Source organism: Mesoplodon mirus, assembly GCF_964341445.2.
Source record: "Mesoplodon mirus genome assembly, chromosome: X".
In the NCBI taxonomy this organism is placed as follows: Eukaryota; Metazoa; Chordata; class Mammalia; order Artiodactyla; family Ziphiidae; genus Mesoplodon; species Mesoplodon mirus.
In genome coordinates this window covers 57,100,389-57,121,482 of record NC_138981.1, presented here as the reverse complement: position 1 = coordinate 57,121,482, position 21,094 = coordinate 57,100,389, and the positions used below count along the sequence as shown (strand labels likewise).

Genomic DNA, 21,094 nt, shown 5'->3' with positions numbered 1-21,094 from the left:
AAATTGATGGATTTTTTCCACCAAAAACATCATAAGGGGAGACCTGAATGGGGAGGATAAGTGGAGAGTTGCATGTACAGAAACTATGAAAAAGAATTTTCCCTTCCTCAACCATTTGTCACTTATAGCTCCTAAAATCTTGGCTTAGGCTAAGGAAAGAAACTAGGCCAAGTCTAGTCAAAGCAGAGAAAGGGCCAGAGTCAAGAGTGGGGCTGGGAATGGGGCCAATAATAGTACAGGATTTAGGCAAGGCTAGAACTAGGGGCAAGGCTAGCCATGTGGTGGGGTTGGGGGGAGCTGATATGCACATTGTCTTATGTTCTATGCATTGCAAATCTGGAAACCCTAGAGGGTTGGACATATATAGCATGAGAGCCAGAAGTGACAGCTAGCTCTTCAGAGACGTTAACCATAATGCCCTTGTTAACATTAAACCTGGGATAACTTAAAATAATTTGCTGCAATTATCAATGACCCTGAACTACTTTTTCCGTATTGTGGTACTAAGTACATCCAGTCACATAAGCAGGAGGGAATAGACATTAGATATTGATGTATTAGACTGGAAGGCATTATAATGCAATGGCAAAAATGGCTTCAGATTCAGACCTGGATTTAAATCTCTGGGATATCATATATTTTCTGGGTGACCTTAGCCAAGCAGCTTACCTTCTCTGAGTTTCAGTTGCCTCGTCTGTAAAATGAAGGTGACAGTAGAACCTTCCTCACTGAGTTGTTATACAAAGTAAGCAAGATCATGTATGTAACATGCCTGATTTAAGAGAAATCATCCATCAATGCTGCCCCCTCTCCCTCCACTTCTCATCCCTATTTCCCCTCAGTCTCTCTTCTTGTTACTGACATAGGCCAATTAACTTCTGTATCTTCTCTAGTTTTTTGTAAAAGAAGGATTGTAACATCTTAGGACAAAAACCTTCAGGATTTGTTATAAGAAACACAGGGGTTATAATATATTACTTTGTGTCTTTAGGATAAAACTCTTTTTAAACACATCTCGTAAATTACTAAAGCCTAAAAAATGCGATTTGGAAAATTACCTTTCTTTACAGGCTCCCAGACCCTTTTAAAAAGAACTCATTTTACTTTTTCATGTGTGGAGAAGAGCAAATGATTAATGAGCACTGTAAAGAAATGTTTTAATGAAGCTAGCTGTGGTCTCAGATGGGAGAGATGAAACAGAAACCAGCATATTAAGTTAATATTGGATATTTATTTGGTTTTCTTGGGCAAGTACATTGCCTTTCCTAAAAATCTATAACATCTGGTTTCTTTACTTTCCCACACTTCTGATTCCCTCTGGTCCTGATTCTAGCATGAAGGATGGACAGACAGACACATGAAGCTGATAAGCTCCTATCCTGGATGACCTGAGCTGAACACTGTTGAGACTTTCAGCTATCCTGCAACTCCACCTTGGAGTAACCCACTAAAATGATTAACTCCGAAATTTCAGGGTCTAGTTCTTAAACCCTGAGAGTCTTGGCCATGTTGCAAAGCTGCAGACCCCATGAGTGGCCTGAAAGTTGAGATAGCATGTTAACTATACAACAAACTAGACTAGAGTTTCTGTGTGAGTTGAAATGTAAATTACTCTCGGGACTTTCCTGGTGGTGCAGTGGTTAAGAATCTGCCTGCCAATGCAGGGGACACGGGTTCGACCCCAGGTCGGGGAAGATCCCACATGTCGCAGAGCCCATGCGCCACAACTACTCAGCCTGCGTTCTAGAGCCTGCAAGCCACAACTACTGAGCCCTCGTGCCACACCTACTGAAGCCCACGTGTCTAGAGTCCATGCTCTGCAACAAGAGAAGCCACTGCAATGAGAAGCCTGCACAGCGCAACAAAGCGTAGCCCCCGCTCGCCGCAACTAGAGAAAGCCCACGTGCAGCAACAAAGACCTAACACAGCCAAAAATAAATAAATAAAAGCAATAAATTTATTTTAAAAAAAGTAAATTACTCTGAACATGGCTTTTTAGTTTCCTATGATGATAATGAACAGGGATCAAGTTCTGCTATCATATACATAGTAATGCTTTTCTAGGAATATCATTGTGAATAATCTGACTCCTCTGTGCGTCTGGTGCTGTCCATCAGAACAAGCACAATGAAAAAGCATTAGATTCAACCAACACTTATTGAGGAGTTATTATGTGCCAGGCACTTCCACATACATCATCTATGGTTAATCTTTAGAAAAAATTGTGAAGAAGACACTATCCAAGGAGAGTTTACATGACTTGCTCCAGGTCACAGAGCTTCTAAAGGGTGGAGTCAGACTCAACTTCAGGTCTGTATTACCTGTATTTCTTCAAACTCAGTATTCTTTCCACAGTGTCACAGCTTAAATAGAATGATTCTTTAGGGAAGAGATATTTGTCCTGAATTAAGACTGTGGAGGTGGTGTTACCTTGACATACAAGAAGCAGGGCAAATAGAATTTCTTCCCCCCACAAAATTTTAAAGTCTTTATTTTTAGAGTAGTTTTAGGGTTACAAAAATTGAGAGGGAGGTACAGAGATTTCCCATATACCTCTGCCTCCAACACATGCATAACTTCATCTCATTATCAAGATCCCCCACCAGAGTGGCACATTTGATGACCTACACTGAAACTACCTCATAATCACTCAAAGTCCATAGTTTACATTAGGGTTCACTATTGGTGTTGTACATTCTATGGGTTGGACAAATGTATAATGAAACATATCCACCATTATAATATCATACAGAGCATTTTCACTGCCGTAAAAATCCTCTGGGACTCCACTTATTCATTTCTCTCTCCCCTCCCCACAACCCTGGCAACCACTGATCTTTTTTTTTTTAACATCTTTATTGGAGTATAATTGCTTTACAATGGTATGTTAGTTTCTGCTTTATAACAAAGTGAATCAGTTATACATATACATATGTTCCCATATCTCTTCCCTCTTGCGTCTCCCTCCCTCCCACCGTCCCTATCCCACCCCTCTAGGTGGTCACAAAACACCAAGCTGATCTCCCTGTGCTATGCGGCTGCTTCCCACTAGCTATCTATTTTACATTTGGTAGTGTATATATGTCAGTGTTACTCTCTCACTTCGTCCCAACTTACACTTCCCCCTCCCCATGTCCTCAAGTCCATCCTCTACGTCTGCATCTTTATTCCTGTCCTGCCTGTAGGTTCTTCGTAACCATTTTTTTTTTTAGATTCCATATATATGTGTTAGCATCCAGTGTATGTTTTTCTCTTTCTGACTTACTTCACTCTGTATGACGGACTCTAGGTCCATCCACCTCACTACAAATAACTCAATTTCATTTCCTTTTATGGCTGAGTAATATTCCATTGTATATATATGCCACATCTTGTTTATCCATTTATCTGCTGATGGACACTTAAGTTGCTTCCATGTCCTGGCGATTGTACATAGAGCTGCAATGAACACTGGCAACCACTGATCATTTTACTGTGTCTGTAGTTTTGCCTTTTTCAGACTATCACATTGTTGGCATCACACAGTATGTAGTCTTTTCAGATTGGCTTCTTTCACTTAGTAATATGTGCATTTAAGTTTCCTCCATGTTTTTTCATGTCTTGATAGCTCATTTCTTTTTTAAAAAAATTTTACGGGAGTATAGTTGATTTACAGTGTTGTGTTAGTTTCTGCTGTACAGCAAAGTGAATCAGTTATACATATACATATATCCACTCGTTTTTAGATTCTTTTCCCATATAGGTCATTACAGAGTATTAAGTAGAGTTCCCTGTGCTATACAGTAGGTCCTTATTAGTTATCTATTTTATATAGAGTAGTGTGTATATGTCAATCCCAATATCCCAATTTAACCTTCCCCACATTTCCCCCATGGTAAGCATAAGTTTGTTTTCTACATCTGTGACTCTATTTCTGTTTTGGAAATAAGTTCATTTGTACCATTTTTTTTTTTTAGATTCCACATATAAGCGGTATCATGATAGCTTATTTCTTTTTAGTGCTGAATGATATTCCATTCCATGGATGTACCACAGTTTATTTATCCATTCACCTACTGAAGGATATCTTGGTTCCTTCCAAGTTTTGGTAATTATCAATAAAGCTGAAAGAGAACCAGTTTCCAAATCATCAAATTCCTTTAGTACTATTTGCTAAAAATGATTTGCCTTTCCCACCTCTTTTTCCCAGTCTCTAAAAAGAAAAACATACTTTTCAAAGGTCAGGAATCCTACTGTGATACTTTGACCCAGCCTGTAAAAATCCTTGGGTCTAAATAAAGCAACAATTTCAAATATTCATGTCCAGAAATATTCTTTAACTAAAGGCCCTCTAACCTACTTCTTCTTCATCCATTTCGCTAACAGATGTATTTCAAATAAAATTTTATGTTTTATGTTTAATAATAATCACAATGTATAATATCTTCATGCTATTTTTACCAATTATGTATGCATAATAATTGCAACTATAACTCAATCCAGAGGACTTTTTATACTTGGAGACTTATGGTCAGAGGAAATAAAAATAATTCAATTTCTATTTATGGACATATTTTGTTGCAGAGAAATTCAATATGGAGATCAATAGAGGACTTTCAAGTATAAAAATATTATAGACTATGATTCTGTAGGGAGAATGTAATGGATATTTGATTTAGAGATGAAGAAAGAAACAATGCATATTTTCTGAAGGTTAAAGAAAAGTTTACACTTTTGTGTTTAGTGTTTGATGGTGGGCATCAAATTGCCTTGGTTTCTAGAATCCAATGAATATCTTTAAACATGTAATATAAGTTTTATTTTAAGTTGTCAATATGTATAGTATGCTAGAAATTATACCTCTTGCAACTGTTTAAACAAGATGAAAAAAATCTAGATGTCAACTTAACATGTGAGGGAGTACATAGCTTCTCAAAAAATTTTAGGAGTTATGTGAATAAAAATTTGAAGACCCCAGTCCTATCATGTTGTCAGGTGTTGGGTATAACGTGTGCAAATTATCTAGAATAACACTCAATTAATGCTGCTATTATCTGAAGGACTGAGTTCTAATTTTAATCCTCTTTCTTCCTTGGTATTTGGTCCAGGGCACATGTATTCTTCTGCACTTTAGTTTCATTGTCTAGATAAAGGATAACATGGATGACTGTAAAACACTTTGAGTATAGGGAGGTAGATGATACCTAACACCGATAATGTCAGTGATAATGTTCATGATGATGAAAATATAGGCATAGGCTGTATAAGTCAAGGCATATAGCAGGTGTTCAACAAATGTTTGTTGAATTAGTTAATGAATGCTATAGGGAACTTTCCTAGAACAAAAGACCATGTACCCATTCATTGGGCATCTTCCCTTAGTACCTGCATTGGTGTTTATAAAGAAAATGGACATTTTCTCTTAAAGATAAAAGAGTAGGAAATAAAATCCTTTCCTGGTATGTGGCTACCTATTAATGCTCAGAGAGTGTTTCCTCATTGGACTCTTGACCATTACTGCGATATAGTGTAGTCTTTAAAAGCAGGGTTGGCTCAAGTTCAAACTAGCTGTGTATCCTCGGGCAAATCACTTAACCTCTCTTCAACTCAGCTATCTCATCTTTAAATGGATATAATAATAATAATACTAACCTGATAAGATTGTTTTGAGGAATAGTGAGGTGGGTTATGGGATTATAGATTGTGTGGAAGGTAAAGAATGTTACTCCCATAGTTGTCCATGTCCTAATCCATAGAACCTGTGACTCTGTTATCTTACATGACAGAAGGACTTTGAAGATATAAGTTAAGGATCTTGAGATGGGGAAGAATATCCTGGGTTATTCGGTGGGTCCTTATGAGAGAAAGAGGGAGGCGGGAGAGTCAGTGTCAAGGTGATGCAGTGGGAGAGAGACTTGATAGGCCATTGCTGGCTTTGAAGATGGAGGAAGGGGGCTATGTGCCAGGGGATTTGGACAACTTCCTGAAGCTGGAAAAGGCAGGGAAATCGGTTTTCCCCTAGAGCTTCCAGAAAGGAACACAGCCCTTTTGACATCTTGATTTTGGCCTACAGAGGTCTATTTTTAATTTCTGACTTCCAGCACTGTAAGATAATACATTTGTGCTATTTCAAGTCATCAAGGTTATGGTAATTTGTTACAGCAGCAGTAGGATACTAACACAGGTGGGGTAGCCATTATTACTCTGTTTACATTCCCCTTCAGTTCTGGCTTTTCTTGGCTTTCTTCACAGGGCAATGTAATCTAAACGCTTCTCCAAAATTAAAATGAATCTTTTTGCCCGTGTACACACTATTTTCCGGCCCCTAGCTACTCTTAATCTCAAGGCAGGCACCTGTAAAAGTAGCCCCAGTTCTACAATAGACAATGGAGAAGAGGTCTCTCAGGGAAGCTGCAAGACAATTTATAACATCCTTTTCATAGCTTTTTCACTTACATATGGAAAATCATGTGCTTTAATCAACAGCCGATGCGATGAGTTGGGTCACAAAACCATGCTTTGAGGTCCTATTCAGGGAAAAATGAACTCCTAGTTATGGCCTCCTTTTCTCTGGCAGGAGGTTCTGAGCTTAACATGGAGATCCAAGGGCAGGAGTCAACCCTTCAGGTAGAAGGCCCATGGGAATTAGAGCTCTAGGACCCGTAGACATGGGAAAGGGAAGAGGAAAAGAAGTGGGTTGGTCAGAGGGTGTCTGGAAAGAGAGGAAGGAAAAACCACAAACAATCCAGCCAAACAATGAGAAGTGAGAGAGAGCCTCCCACAATCGATCCCTCCCGGGTTCTTGCTCGTTCCAGTTTTGGAAGTTTTCCAGGTAGACTCTAGTGCGGTGCACCTGCCCCTTGAGGCTGGGCCGGGACAGCTATTAGCTGGGGAGGGCTGGGAATGCCTTTCGGCGAGAGCCACCGCCCTGGCGGAGTGGTGGGGAGATCGCAGGGAGGAGTCACCGGGCGTGAAACGGAAAGACTACATCTCCCAGGCCGCCACGCTTTCCAGCTGGAGTCTAAGGCGCTGACTGCTCCCCAGTTTCCGTAGGGAAGCGTCGGGCTACCGCAGCTATTGTGCGTCGCGCTGTTGCCCTCCTCTTCCCGCTTGGGCGTCTTTGGAGGAAGGCTACGTTTCATTGCCGCCCCGGCTTAACCCTTCCGGAGCTTAACAGGACAGCAGGCCGGCTCCCTTGGACCAGGAAGAATTTTGGGAGACGGAGGACTCTGGTAACGAGACGCTAGGGTGCAAGTAAGATACAGCTGAAGGAACCCGAGTCCCCAGGCTCGGTACGAGGGCTTCACCGGGGCAGGGCGGAGGCGCTGGCTTTAAGAAGGGGGAGGGGACAGTGCAATTAGGGTTGCCCGCGGAGTTCGGCAAAGGAAATCTTCAGCAGGCTCCGCAGCTGGGAGCAAGGAGAGGCACCTCCCACCCCCGGCGCTCACCCCCGCCCACACCCTGGGCGGGCTAAAGTGTCACGTTTGCAATTGCTCAGGAAGGATCCGGCCAGTCTCCGGAGGAGAGCTGAGCTGCAGTTTCTGTCGCCTGTCAGGGGGGCGATGACTAGGGGGCCAGCTGCTTGCTAGGCAGCACCCCGCCGGGATCCGACTGCGTTAGTTAGCTCTCCCAGTTACCTGAAGCAATCACCAGGCCCCTCGTTTCCGGTACAGACCAGCCAGCTGTCCCCAGGAATCTCATCTGAACAGGTACCTGTCCTCCAAAGGGAGGGAGGCTACAGCTTCCTGAGGGAGTCCTGCAGTCTGCGCACCTCATCTTCTCCCTGTACTGTGCCACTGATGCTCTTGGTCTTTGTGTCTTTCCTCTCTCCTTCCAATCCCCGCCATCAGAACCATGGGGCACCCCCCGCTGGAGTTCAGCGACTGCTACCTGGACAGCCCTGATTTCCGCGAGAGGCTCAAGTGTTATGAGCAGGAACTGGAGAGGACCAATAAATTCATCAAAGACGTGATCAAAGACGGCAACGCGCTTATCAGCGCAATGAGAAGTAAGTGGAAGGCTTCGATGAGCAGTTTCCTCGAGCCGGTGGCTCTGGCCTTTGAGCTCTTCCACACCACGGGGAAAGTGGGGATTTAGGGTGATTCCCAGCCCAGGTGTCTGAGGCGAATGGGTTTCCGGACACTTTGGAGTGGGGTCAGTAGAAGTGGAAGGTGGTGGCTGCAACTAGAATTGGGGCTTTTCCCTTTAGTGTCCTTGGCTTTATAAGACAGGATCTATAGCTGTCCCAGGGACCGTCTTATTCTGCAACTATCCTTTCTTGTCAGACTGTTGTTCCGAAGGGACAGTCTGCTTGTACTGTCGGACATGTTTCTACCCATGTATGAGGCAAAGGGACATCCAAGCTGACTGAGGAACTGCCCTAGTACCTCCTAAAGAATTGGGAATTCAGGCCAGCAGCTTGAGTCAGGGTTTTGTTCCTTCCTGGCCTCTGGTTGCTATAGGTAAGTATGGGGGCAGTAAAAAAATTTCAGATGGCAAGTTATTTTCTAAGGAAAGCACCTTTGCCCCAGTGATTTTTTCTTTAAGTTACTGAGTTATGGTTCTGGTCAAGGTCGGTGTAAGTTCAGAATTATTAAATGACCTCACATGCCACTGAATTCTCCTCAAGGGTGGAACAAAAACCTGCCTAGTCCCTGGCAGGAGGAACCCAGCCCCCTGGGAGCATAGTAGAGAGCTCAGGTTGGGAGTCATCTGGCTGAAGGAACCTCACCTAGCTTGGCTTTCCCAGTGGTCACGGTTAACAGCTGTGGGACCCTCCCCTGCTTCCCCACTGTGTATGGAGTTTTTATTTCTGCTAGTTGGCAGAAGGCTTGGAGTAGGAGAAAGAATAATAAACATCCCCAACAAGAGTGCAGGCAAACCAATCCATTGTGCCAAAGTATATACCCAGAAGAATGGAGGTTAGTGAATGGGTGGATATAATTCATTTTTTCTCTTCTTGGTTGAAAGATGATTATGAGAAATAAAGTCAAAGTCACTGGCAAATATATTCTGTATGCCTATAACTTTTTTCTGAGTGGATTTATCCCACAAATACTGTGTCTGGTGCAGCATGGGGACCTTAAGGCAAATGCAGCCAACCAAGAATAGGGAGAAAGGCTTGGGAGCCGCAGCGCAGGGGTATTTGTTGTGCAGCTCTCCTGATTTGCCCCTTGGAGTCTGTGCTTTCCCTGCATATGTTGTCTGCCCACTTTGGTCAGAATAGAAGTTTTCCAAGTTCCTGCTGGTTGTTTGATCATATAATGGTTTGTCCTATTGCAGTCTGAACAAGAGTAAACTCTTGGCAGCACCTTAAAGATGGGGTATTTGAAATGCTGATCCTTAGAAACTTTAGGCCAGGCTTTGGGGTGTGTTGCCACTTAATAGAGTTCATTGAGAGGTTAAAGATATGCAGGTTGTGCCACAAAAGTAGTTAGAAAGGTGGGGGTTCCTGAAAGGAAAAGGGGGAATGTTTGGATTTTCTTTTTATTTACTTGTTTCAGTAAACTGCTTGGTGCAGTATTCATAGTCAAATGAAGCTCCTCTAAGCCCCTGGAAGGGACTGGCTTTGTGAAGTGTAGGGTAAGCTGAAAGTGTTTGTGCTAAAAAATGAGCAGCTGAGGAGTATCAGAGAGATTAAGATTCTTAGGAGAAAATAAAGTTCAATAAAGTGTTTGAGGATGGGCAAAAGTTTTCTAAGCGAGGGGCAAGTTGCGGTTTTTATTCTTTCCTTTTCTGAGATTAAACGTGGTAAGAGTCAACAGTTATGCAGGCTTAAACCTTTGCATATGGGCAAAAGATCCAAGAGTTATTTTGGTTCAGGGGGCTTCTTGATATTTATGGTGGTTTTCCCTTTCTGAGTATACATAGAAAGCCAAAAATAGGACAGTTAGGAAATAAAACCCAGCAGCTAACCCACACTCCATTTCTTTCCTTTAAGTTGCATGATTCTAAAAATGTGATTAGCTAGAGGCAAAGGTGGGATGTTTCCCACTGTCTTGACCACAGTAATGTTTATACTCCCACTCTGTTTCCTCACACTGTGCTAGCTGGGCAACTTTTTGAGAGTAAGTGAGGTTGACGCAAAACAGAGGTATACTCTTGCTTTGTGTGGAGGAAAAAGGAAGAGAGAACACTGGAAGTGGATTTAGAAGACCTGGGCCACAATCTTGGCTTCACTAATTTGGGATAAGAAGGCACAAATCATTTACTTCATATATAAAATGGGGGTAATTATACGCACCTCACAGAGTTGCTTTGAGGCTCAAAAGAGTTAATGGATTATGAAAGTATTTTGTAAATGGAAACAGCTAAATATTGTAAGTTGTTGATAATACATCTTCAGGTTAATAATATATCTGCTGGTGAATGTGTACTTTTTGGTAGATTTCTAAAGGAAAATACATAAGCAGAAGTAATTGGAAACATATTTTTTGCTGTCATCCTGTTGGAAAATGTCATTCCCGACATTGGTGTGTCTCAGCAATTAATTTTGTGTACATGTGTGTGGATTCATTTTGTCATTTGGAGTCTGGTATTAAAAGTAAAGAAGAATTATTGGCACCTTTTTATTTAACTTATTAAATTGACCATCAAATCAACTGGCTAGTGTTTCTAGGAACCAGTGAAACCTAGTGCATCATGCCACAAAAACCAGCTGCAGTTTTTGTTAAAGTTGTTAAGCTAGTTGGAGCTTGATTTCGTGCTTGTGTCTGATTTTGTACAGAGCTCTAGATAAGGTTTTAGTCACAACTGTGTATGATGATTAATTTATAAATATAGGTCCTGTTTGAATATTTAGATTTTCTTAGATAGATCTGTGCTCAGAGGTAATTGATGTTATGAATGATATTCAATATGTCTTCCTTGGGAAAGTGATTCATTCCCTCCCCCCCTTAAATGTGATCTATTCATAATTGTTGGAGTACAAAATGGTGATTATAACTTAAGCCAGTGAAAAATAAAAACACTGGCACTCTGAAAGGCGAATATACTGCACACTTTTCTGTTTGTTCTTTGTTTTTATATAGGCAGCTTTGGTCCCTGGTGTTGTTTGAATATTTTCTACGCACTTAGGCTAGGTATTATTTAGAACAAGTGATATAGCCTCTGCTTATATCCCAACACAACATGATACACCTAATAAATGTTATCTAGTTCAGTGAACACATATCATTCATTCCATAAATACTTGTGCACGTACTAAATTCAAGCCATTGTTCTCAGGGCTGTCACAGATGTGACAGAGTAAGTCGCAGATGGGATCCTGCCCTCAAGGAGGTCCCAGACTAGTAGGGGAGGTAAGATATAAGTAGAGCTCACCATCATATAAGGGAGTAGGTATGGATCAGAGCCATAGAGTGAGACAGGTGGACACCGTGGTATGCGACATTAGAGGGAGAGGTCATTTCCCTATGGAAGGACAAGGAAAAGCAAAGGAGGAAGTAGCATTGTAACTGGACAGAATTAATAACACTTATCACTTGTTTAGTTGTTCCTATATGCCAGGAATTAGAATCTTGTAAGAGCCTTATGAGGCAAGGATTATTATTCCCACTTTATATATGAAAAAAACTGAAGTTCAGAGGCGTTAAGTAACTTTCTCAACTGATAAGGGCAAGAGTGAATTAGAGCCGAGACCTGACTCTAAAAGCCCTGCTTATTTTACTGCATTGCACTGTATTCAGGACAGGGCATTTTATGTAGTAGGAATGACATAGAGCATGTAAAAGGATAGCAAATAATTCAAGTCATCTGGGATATATGGTGCAGGAAGAGAAGTTTGGGAGATAAGGTTGGAATGGAAGGTTGAGATCTTGACTGTGCAGGACCTGTTAAGTACTTCAGACTTTTCTTTACAGGCAGGGAGTATTAAAAACATTTTTGATAGGAGAGAGACATGGTCTGAGCTGTGTTTTAGGAAGATTCAGCTGAGAGTGATGTGTAAGATGTTCCAATTCTAAACAAATATTTGTGACTTTTTCGCAGTTTATTAGAAACTTTAAATTTTCTTTGATATAGCTCAGGGGTCAGCAGACCTCTTCTTTAAAGGGCAATATTTTAGGCTTTGAGGGCCATTCAGTCTCTGTGGCAATTACTTAACTGCCATTGTTGTGAGAAAGCAGCCATAGGTAATACGTACATGAAATGAGAGTGGCTGTGTTCTAATAAAACTTTATTTATTGACATTGAAAAGTGAATTTCACATAATTTTCACGTCACAAAAATATTGTTCTTCCTTTGAATTTTTCAACTTTTTATAAATATAAAAACCATTCTCAGCTCACATGGGGCGGGGGCATACAGAAATGGCTGTGGGCTGGGTTTGATTCATTGGTTGTAGTTTGCAGACCTCTGATATGAGTAGTTAACCTAAATGGGTTTTTTTTATTGGTAAGGCAGTGAATACAGTTATTGCTAAAACATAATGCCATATTTCACATTTTCCATCAACTAATTTTACTTTGGTGTGCTGCTACTTATGCCTGTTCTGGATTCAGTGTTTGCAGGCCCAAATGCAGTCAGTGGCCAAGGAGAAAACAGAAAAGCATGAAGCTATTGGAAGTGGGTTAATAGGACTGGAGTGATTGGGGTAAAATACAGCAGCCTCATCCCATGTAAAAAAGCCTTTGCTTTCTTTAAAAATGTGATAGCTAAATGAAATATATTTACAGCCTGGATTCAATCAGGTTGCAACTCCTGAGCTAGATGATCTACTTCTAACAGTCTAGGAGTCTTGGATTCTAATGGGCTAGGAAAATGGAAGGTGATAGTCTCCAGACAGAGAGTTCTCTGGGGAAGCACACTAGATGCTGCAAACGAACAGAGGCAGAATGATGGTATAGTGGGAAAAAACCCTAGACATGATGGGTATGGTGATGGTTCTGCTACTAATGGGGTCTGTGACCTTGGTAAGTCATTTGCTGGGGCCCTTGGTGAGGGGCCCAAAGGTGAGGGTGGGTAGGGGATCTATAAGCCCATTTTCAGGTCTAACATTCCATGATTCTTTTTCATGCATATTGTAGTTTAACCATTTGGGAAAGGAATGAGTAACCTCATTATAGGATCTTAATTTATACCTACATAAATTTTTATATTAGTATATTGACAGTATTAATTAATATAAAAATTTAAACAAAATTTTAAAATAGACTTTCAAAAACCAAGGATAACATACTTTATATGTATGTATGTTTATATGTATAAAACAGATGTCAGAAAAAAGGAATTTTATCATTAAGCCCACACATACACATGCACAACCACAAATACACAGGCTGTCTTGGACTAATGAAAACTTATGTCTTAAAAGAATGCAAAAATGTCACTTTCTTACATTCTATACTTTTAAAGACAAGAGTTTTAGATGTTTACGTTAAGGTTACTTTTTAGGGTACCTTTTCAGCTCTTGCTTTGGCAACCGGGGCACCTGTTTGGTAAGTAATTGCCTTCCTGAAAGGATGGGTCAATTCCATCTTTGAGGCAAATTTGATATTGAATATACTTAGTGGAGCCATCTCTAGCTTTGCACACAGGGAACCTGTGTACTAGTTCCAACTGTGCCACTTCCTAGCTGTATGACTCTGAGTAAGTCTTTAGTTTTGCAAACCTAAGTTTTCCCATTTCTAAAATTAGAAGTTTGGTCAGTGAGCTTTAGGGTTCCTCCTGGCTTTCTCATTCTGTTTTCTGGGCTGCCACTGTCTTGCACAAATAGTCAAGCAACCTAAATTGATTCCATCGTAAAGTTTGGAGTCAGTTCATCTTTACTCTGGGAGAGCAGGCAAAGGGAAAATCCAACTGATATGTCCAGTGTGAGTAGATGAGTTGAATCATGCTAGCCTATTTGATTATCTGCTTGGTGAATGCTTCTTGAGAGGTGCCAACCTGGTGCCCTTCAGTTCTGTCCTGAATAGCTCTATAGTGAGGGAGACCAAAGCTTTTAATCCCTTTGGACTGAATGTAGTGCTGTGGTGTGCAGGGAGGAGTTGGTGATGTAATATACATTCTCAGTCAGCAGATATCCTGTCATTATCCTGGTGATAGTTAATCAGTGACTTGGAGGACATGGAGTTGCAATCAGCTCTCTGTATCTGCAGGTTCTGCACCTCTGGATTTAACCAATGGGGGATCGAAAATTCCAGAAAGTTCCCAAAGCAAAACTTGATTTACCACATGCTAGCAACTGTTTACATAGCATTTACATTATATTAGGTATTATAAGTAATAGGAGGATGTGGGTAGGTTATATGCAAATACTACACCATTTTATATAAAGGACTTGAATATTTGTGGATTTTGGAATCCGCAGGGGTCTTGGAACTAATTCCCCACACATAATGAGGGAAGACTGTATTTTAGATATTCTGTAGAGTCGCTCAGATCAATGTAATGAGTATGTCGTATGGTACTGCTGTTAGTAGATATGAAGCAGTGTCAAGTGGAATTTGGTGGAGGCAATATTACCATATTCATAGAAGGTCCTCAGAAGACCAGATTCCAGAGTAGCAGGACTGGAGTGCTGTGGGGACTAGGGTGGAAAATTGAACCAAGCCAGCCTTTCAGTGTGACCATTTACAAGAAGCTGGTAGGTTTTTTCTTTCTTTTCTTTTTTTTTTTTATAGATGGTGAATGGTATAGGGGTAGGGTAGGGAAGATTATGGCTTGATCTTCTTATTAAGAAACGTTTTTCAGAGTTAAGAGTTATGAAGGAAAATTACTTTGCAGCTTCATTTTTTATAGCATCATTTTTTAAAAGCATAACCCAAAACTTCTGTTTAATCTGGCACCTGCTTCTCTAATCAGTAACTATAGAAATTTCCTAAAAGCCCACGATGATCTGGAAAGATACATGCTTTTCCAGGAGAGTATCTTGGAAATCTTGAGCTGATTTTTTTTTCTAGTGAGGTGGAGGGCCCTCATGATACATTATTGGGCTTGTATCAAGTGCTAAAGCCTTACATGATATAAAAATAATTAATTTTAATTCAACAAGGATTTACAAAGCACCCACTATGTGTCAGACAACTGGGCAACTGGAGATATAATGGTGAATAAGGGTTATATGGGCTCTGCCCTCTTGGAGTGTACGTTAAACATCTGATTACCCACTTAAATAATTGAATTACAGTTGTGAGAAGAGCTATGAAGAAGTTCAGGATATGATATATATTCTATCACATGTTATAAAGTGGGTCTTTGTGGGGGAAAACTGAGCTAGACTGTGGGGATGCAACTGTCCATAGGAAAACAAAACAAAACAAAACTGAGAAGGAAGAGTTCCTAAGTCAAAGCTATCTGTTTTACTACTGTGGTAGTTAATGGCCCTGATAATGAGCAAGATTCTTTAAGTGAACGGAGAGTTTGTCAGAAATAGGGTGTAGTATATCTCCTGGGGTCTTTGGCTGTGCTGTGCAGCTTGCGGGATCTCAGTTCCCCAATCAGGGACTGAATCCAGGCCACAGCAGTGAAAGCCCAGGATCTAACCACTAGGCCACCAGGGAACTCCCCTCCTTCTTCTTTTATAAGTATATTAAAAATGTTTTTTGAGTAAGTAACACATGAACATGGTACAAAATTCAAAAGGTCCTCCTCCTGTGTCCCAGTTCCCCAGTTCTTCACACTAGAGGCAACAACTGGCAACTTTTTGCTTATCTTTTTAAAAAGACTTTTCCTGGTGCTTTTTTCAGCTTCTGCTTCCACAGGAATGTGTTCATTGTGGGCAAATTCTCAGCCACACAGGGGAAATATTTCTTTAGGATAGTACTTGGAGCGAATGGTAAATTAAAGACCTCATAAAATCAGCTCCTCCATAAAAGCAAAAAGGACACTGGCAAAAATTGTCAAAATCAACTTTTTCAGAACTCTGTAAATTAACCAAAAGGCTTGCAACAATCTGAAGAATGTTTATTGATGGAAACATGTTGAACCTTTGTAACAGCAGGTTTTGTGGCATTTTAACTTACCCTGCCTCCCATTCCCTTCTCCAGAGCTTTGTGGTAACCTTGAAAACCCAGAGCCCCATAACCATAGTAGCTGTGGAAACCAGTAGCCTTTAGCATCTAAGGGAGAAGAATGGGTTTGTAGTTCCTCAAACACTCACAGACCTATAGTCTTGTCACTATCTAACCTGTCTCAAAGCTACCTAGAAAAGCCCCATTCACACAGCTTCTCATTACTTCATCTGATTTAGAGTTAGCCCAGTGGGAAAAGTTCTAGCCCCGAGGTGTTTAACATCACAGGTGGCTTAGACTAACTGGGACCAGTCAGGGCAAGCAAAAGCCTGGCCAAAAACATAGAAGGGGAATGAGATGTCTACTGGGGGCTTTGAAAAGCTCTGACATATTCCAGCAGATCTAGAAGGCCATGTGCACGCCCAGGGCTGTGCATGTGCCTAGAAAATACCTGAGAGGGCCCCAATTTCTCTCCTAAGGCTGAACTTGAGACAGAGTTATAAACTGCTTAGCTGAGTGTTGAAGAAATGACCCAACATGCACACAGAACCCCTCAGAAAAAAGTGGAAGACTTAATGGTTCAAGACATTTAAGGAGATCTCTGAACGGTTACCAGCTGGCTACTAAACTAACCAAGCAGAGACTTTTGGGGCCACACTCTACAAGGAATACAGACATTACAGAATTTGTCCAAGAAATATGATAAACAAATAAACAGCAACAGAACCAATGACAAAAACAACAATAACAACAGAACCTGGGGGAGTCTGATTTCCAGAAGTGCAGTAGATATACTACATTACATTGTCTAAAATGTCCCATTTTCTACAAAAAATGATCAGATATGCAAAGAAACAGAAAAGTATGGTTCATACACAAGAAAAAAGCTGTCAGTAGAAACTGTCCCTGATGGAGCCTAAATGTTGGAATTTAGACAAAAAATTAAATCAGCTAATATAAATATATTCAAAGAACTAAAGGAAACCATGTCTAAAGATTTAAAGGAAAGCCTGAGAACAATATTTCACCTAAGAGACAAGGAAAACCTGAGAACAATGTTTCACCAAAGAGACAATATAAAGAGATAAAAATTATAAAGAAGAGCCAGATAGAAATTCTACAGTTGAAAAATAAAATAACTAAAATGAAAAATCCATTAGAGAGGTTCAACAGCAGATTTGAGCTAGCAGAAGAGTCATAGAACTTTAAGATAATCCAGTCTGGGATTATCCAATATAAGCAAAAGGAAGAAAAAAATGAAGAAAAATGAACAGAATCCCAGAAATTGTGTGAAACCATCAAGTGTATCAACATATGCGTAATGAGAGTCCCAGAAGGAGAAGAAAGATAGAAAAAAGCAGAGAGAATATTTGAAGAAATAATGGCCAAAACTCCCCCAATTTGATGTGCAATACTAATCTCCAGATCCAAGAAGCTCAAAAAACTCCAAGTAGGATAAACTGAAGAAGATTCATACCTAGATACATTATAGTCAAACTGATGAAAACCAAAGACAAAGAGAGAATCTTGAAAGAAGGAAGAGAAAAACAACTCATCAGGTGAACAGAACCCTCAATAGGATTAAGAGCTGATTTCCCATAAGAAACCATGGAGACTGGGAGGCAGTGGACTGACATATTCAAAGTGCTGAAAGAAAAATAATGTCAATCAAGAATTCTTTATTCATCAAAACTATTCTTTTAAAACAAGGGAGGGACTTCCCTGGTGGTTCAGCGGTTAAGACTCCATGCTCCCAATGCAGGGGGACTGGGTTCAGTCCCTGGTCAGGGAACTAGATCCTGCATGCCCACAGCTAAGAGCCTGCATGCTGCAACTAAAAGATCCTGCATGCTGCAACTAAAGATTCTGCATGCTGCAACTGAAGATCCCGCATGCTACAACTAAAAGTTCCTGCATACCACAACTGAAAAGATCCCACATGCTGCAACTAGAGATCCCACATGTCACAACTACAAAAGATCCCACATGCCACAACGAATATCCCGCATGCTGCAACTAAGACCTGGCACAGCCAAATAAGTAAATAAATAAATATTTTTTAAAAAAGGGAGAATTAAGACATTCTCAGAATTAAAACAAAACAAAACAAAACTGAGAATTGGGGCTTCCCTGGTGGCGCAGTGGTTGAGAATCTGCCTGCTAATGCACGGACACGGGTTCAAGCCCTGGTCTGGGAGAATCCCACATGCCGCGGAGCAACTAGGCCCATGAGCCACAACTACTGAGCCTGTGCGTCTGGAGACTGTGCTCCGCAACAAGAGAGGCCACAATAGTGAGAGGCCCACGCACCGTGATGAAGAGTGGCCCCTGCTTGCCACAACTAGAGAAAGCCCTCGCACAGAAACGAACACCCAACACAGCAAAAATAAATAAATTAATTAATAAACAAACAAACAAAAAAACCCCAAAAAACCCCTGAGAATTGGTCACTAGCAGAACTGCCTTACAGGAACTACTAATGAGAGTCCTTCAGGATGAAATGAAAGAACGATGTATGGTAATTTAAATCTGCACCAGTAAATGTAACTACATAGGTATATATGAAAGACACTATAACTGTCTGTTTTTTAGTAACTCATTTCTTCTCTATTTGGTTTAAATGACAGCTGTGTTGTGTAATAGTTATAAAACTGTTGATCTTATGATATATAAAAATGCAATATGCATGCAATACAGTACAAAGGATGTGGAGGAAACAATTATATTGTAACAATGTTTCTGTATGCTTTCTAAGTTAAGTTAAAATTAATCTGAACCATATTGTAATTTTAATCTTGAAGTCAGCCACTAAGAAAATAACTAAAAAATATATAGTGAAAGAAATAACATGAGAATCAAAATAGTACATTAGACAATATCTATTTAACACAAAAGGTAGTAATGGAAAAATAGAGGGAAATATGACAGCTAGAAAACAAAGTAAATGGCAGACATAAATCCTATCTTATCAGTAATAGTAAATGTAAATGGAATACACACTTCAGTAGAAAGGCAGAGATTGACAAAGTATATAAATTGATCAAAAATGGATTAATTGATTGAAATATATGCTGTCTTTTAAGAGCCACATTTTGTGTTCAAACACACAAATAGGTTGAAAGTAAAAGGATGGAAAAATATACCAGGCAAATAGTAACCAAAGAGACTTAGGATGGCTATATAAACATCAGACAAAATATATTTTAAGATAAATTTTTTATGACATTCAAACAAAAACATTTTATAATGGTAAAACTGTCAATATATCAGCAAGATATCAAGTTATAAACATATGCACCTAACAACAGTGCCCCAAAATACATGAAGCAAAAGTGGACAGAATTGAAGGGAGATATAACAGATTGAAGGTAATATAACAGTAATAGTTGGAGACTTCAATACTGTACTTTCAATAATGGGTAGAACTACTAGACAGAGCTCAGTAAGTAAATAGAGGAATTGAACAACACTATAAACCAAGTAGATCTTCTACAGACATCTGTAGAACACTCTACACAACAGCAGAATACACATTCTTAAGTGCACATGGAACATTTTCCAAGACAGACCCTCTGATAGGCCACACAACTTGCCTGAATATATTTATTTATGCAAATTATGTTCTGTAGCCACAGTGGGATGAAATTACAAATCAATAGCAGAAGGATATTTAGGCAGTTCATAAATATGTGGGAATTAAATATCACACTCCTAAGTAACCAGTGGGTCAAAGAAGAAATCACAAGGGAAATTAGAAAATACTTTGAAATGAATAAAAATGAAAACACAATGCGCCAAAACTGATGGGATGCAGCAAAAGCAGTGCTTAGGGGAAAATTTATAGCTTTAAACACCTATGTTAGAAAAGAAGATCATAATTCAATACGCTGACTATCCACATTAAGAAACTAGAAAAAGAACAAACGAATCCCAAAGCAAATAGAAGGAAAGAAATGATAAAGTTAGAGTAGAACTAAATGAAATAAAGAATAGGAAAATCTATTTTCTCTATTTAAAATAGAGAAAATTAAAAAAAATCAAGATTTGGTTTTTAAAAATAACAACATTGAAAAACCATTAGCTAGACTAACAAAGACAAGAGAGAAAAGACTCAAAATATTAAATGTATGAATGAAGGAGGAGACACTACTACCAAACTTACAAAAATGAAAAATGAATAAATGGGAATACTATGAAAACTGTATGCTGATAAATTATATAATTTAGATGAAATGGACAAATATCTAGGAAGACACAAACTTCCAAAATTGACTCCACAATAAGTGGAAAGTCTGTGTAGACCTATAACAAATAAAGGCATTGAATTAGTAATCAAAATACTACCTACAAAGAAAAGCCCAGGCCTAGATGGCTTCACTGGTGAATTCTTCCAACCTTTAAAGAAAAATTAATACCCATCCTTCTCAAACTTCCAAAAGTTAGAAGAGAACACTTCTTAACACATTTTCTGAGGCCAGTAGTATCCTGATACCAAAACCAAAGATATCACAAGTAAACTCTTGACTAAATTCCCTTAAGAATGTAGATGTAAAAATCCTCAACAAAATACTAGCAAAACCAAATCCAGCAACATATAAAAAGAGTTATACACCATAACCAAGTGGAATTTATTCCAGGAATGCAAAGTTAGTTTAACATCTAAAAATCTGTCAGTGTAATAGTATAATATACCAAATAACTAGAATAAGGGAAAAAATTATTATATCAATAGATGCAGATATTTTAAAAAGTCCACTACTTTATTGTGCTAAAAACACTAAAGGAACTAGATATGTCAGGTTAGTGATTGTCTAAGGCTGGGGGAGAGGATCAGGGCATGTTGTGACTACTAATGGGCAAAGGATTTCTTTTTGGGGTTGTAAAATTTTTCTAAAATTAGATTGTGATGTTAGTTGCACAACTCTGTGAGTATACTAAAAACAACTTAATTGTACACTTTAATAAGTGAATTTTATGGTATGATTGTGCTTGGAGAAACAGAGGTGCTTGGTTTATGTACTGATACCTTCCTTTGGCTCTTCCTTATAGAACAACAGAACTGGGAAGTTGTTTAGAAAGCTTCACATCCACTCTGTTGGGTTTATATCCAGGGAAAGGAAGCCAAGAGAGAGAACTGACTCTTCCAGGGATCTAGAGCTAGAGCC

The 21,094-nt window shown here is 39.6% G+C and overlaps 1 protein-coding gene across 4 annotated transcripts in view; it reads left to right on the top strand.

Moving 5' to 3' along the window:
• The first annotated feature begins 7,038 nt into the window (after positions 1-7,038).
• Positions 7,039-21,094, top strand: part of OPHN1 (oligophrenin 1) — a 627,727-nt gene continuing 613,671 nt past the window's right edge. For 2 of the 4 annotated variants that reach the window (XM_082609562.1, XM_082609559.1), the window contains exons 1-2: positions 7,039-7,233; positions 7,830-7,987. In XM_082609562.1, coding sequence (XP_082465688.1) covers positions 7,834-7,987 — 154 coding nt within the window. In that variant the 5' untranslated portion in view covers positions 7,039-7,233; positions 7,830-7,833. Of the gene's footprint in view, positions 7,234-7,468; positions 7,689-7,829; positions 7,988-21,094 lie in introns of those variants that run through there. The other 2 variants (XM_082609561.1, XM_082609560.1) reach the window with 2 other exon arrangements.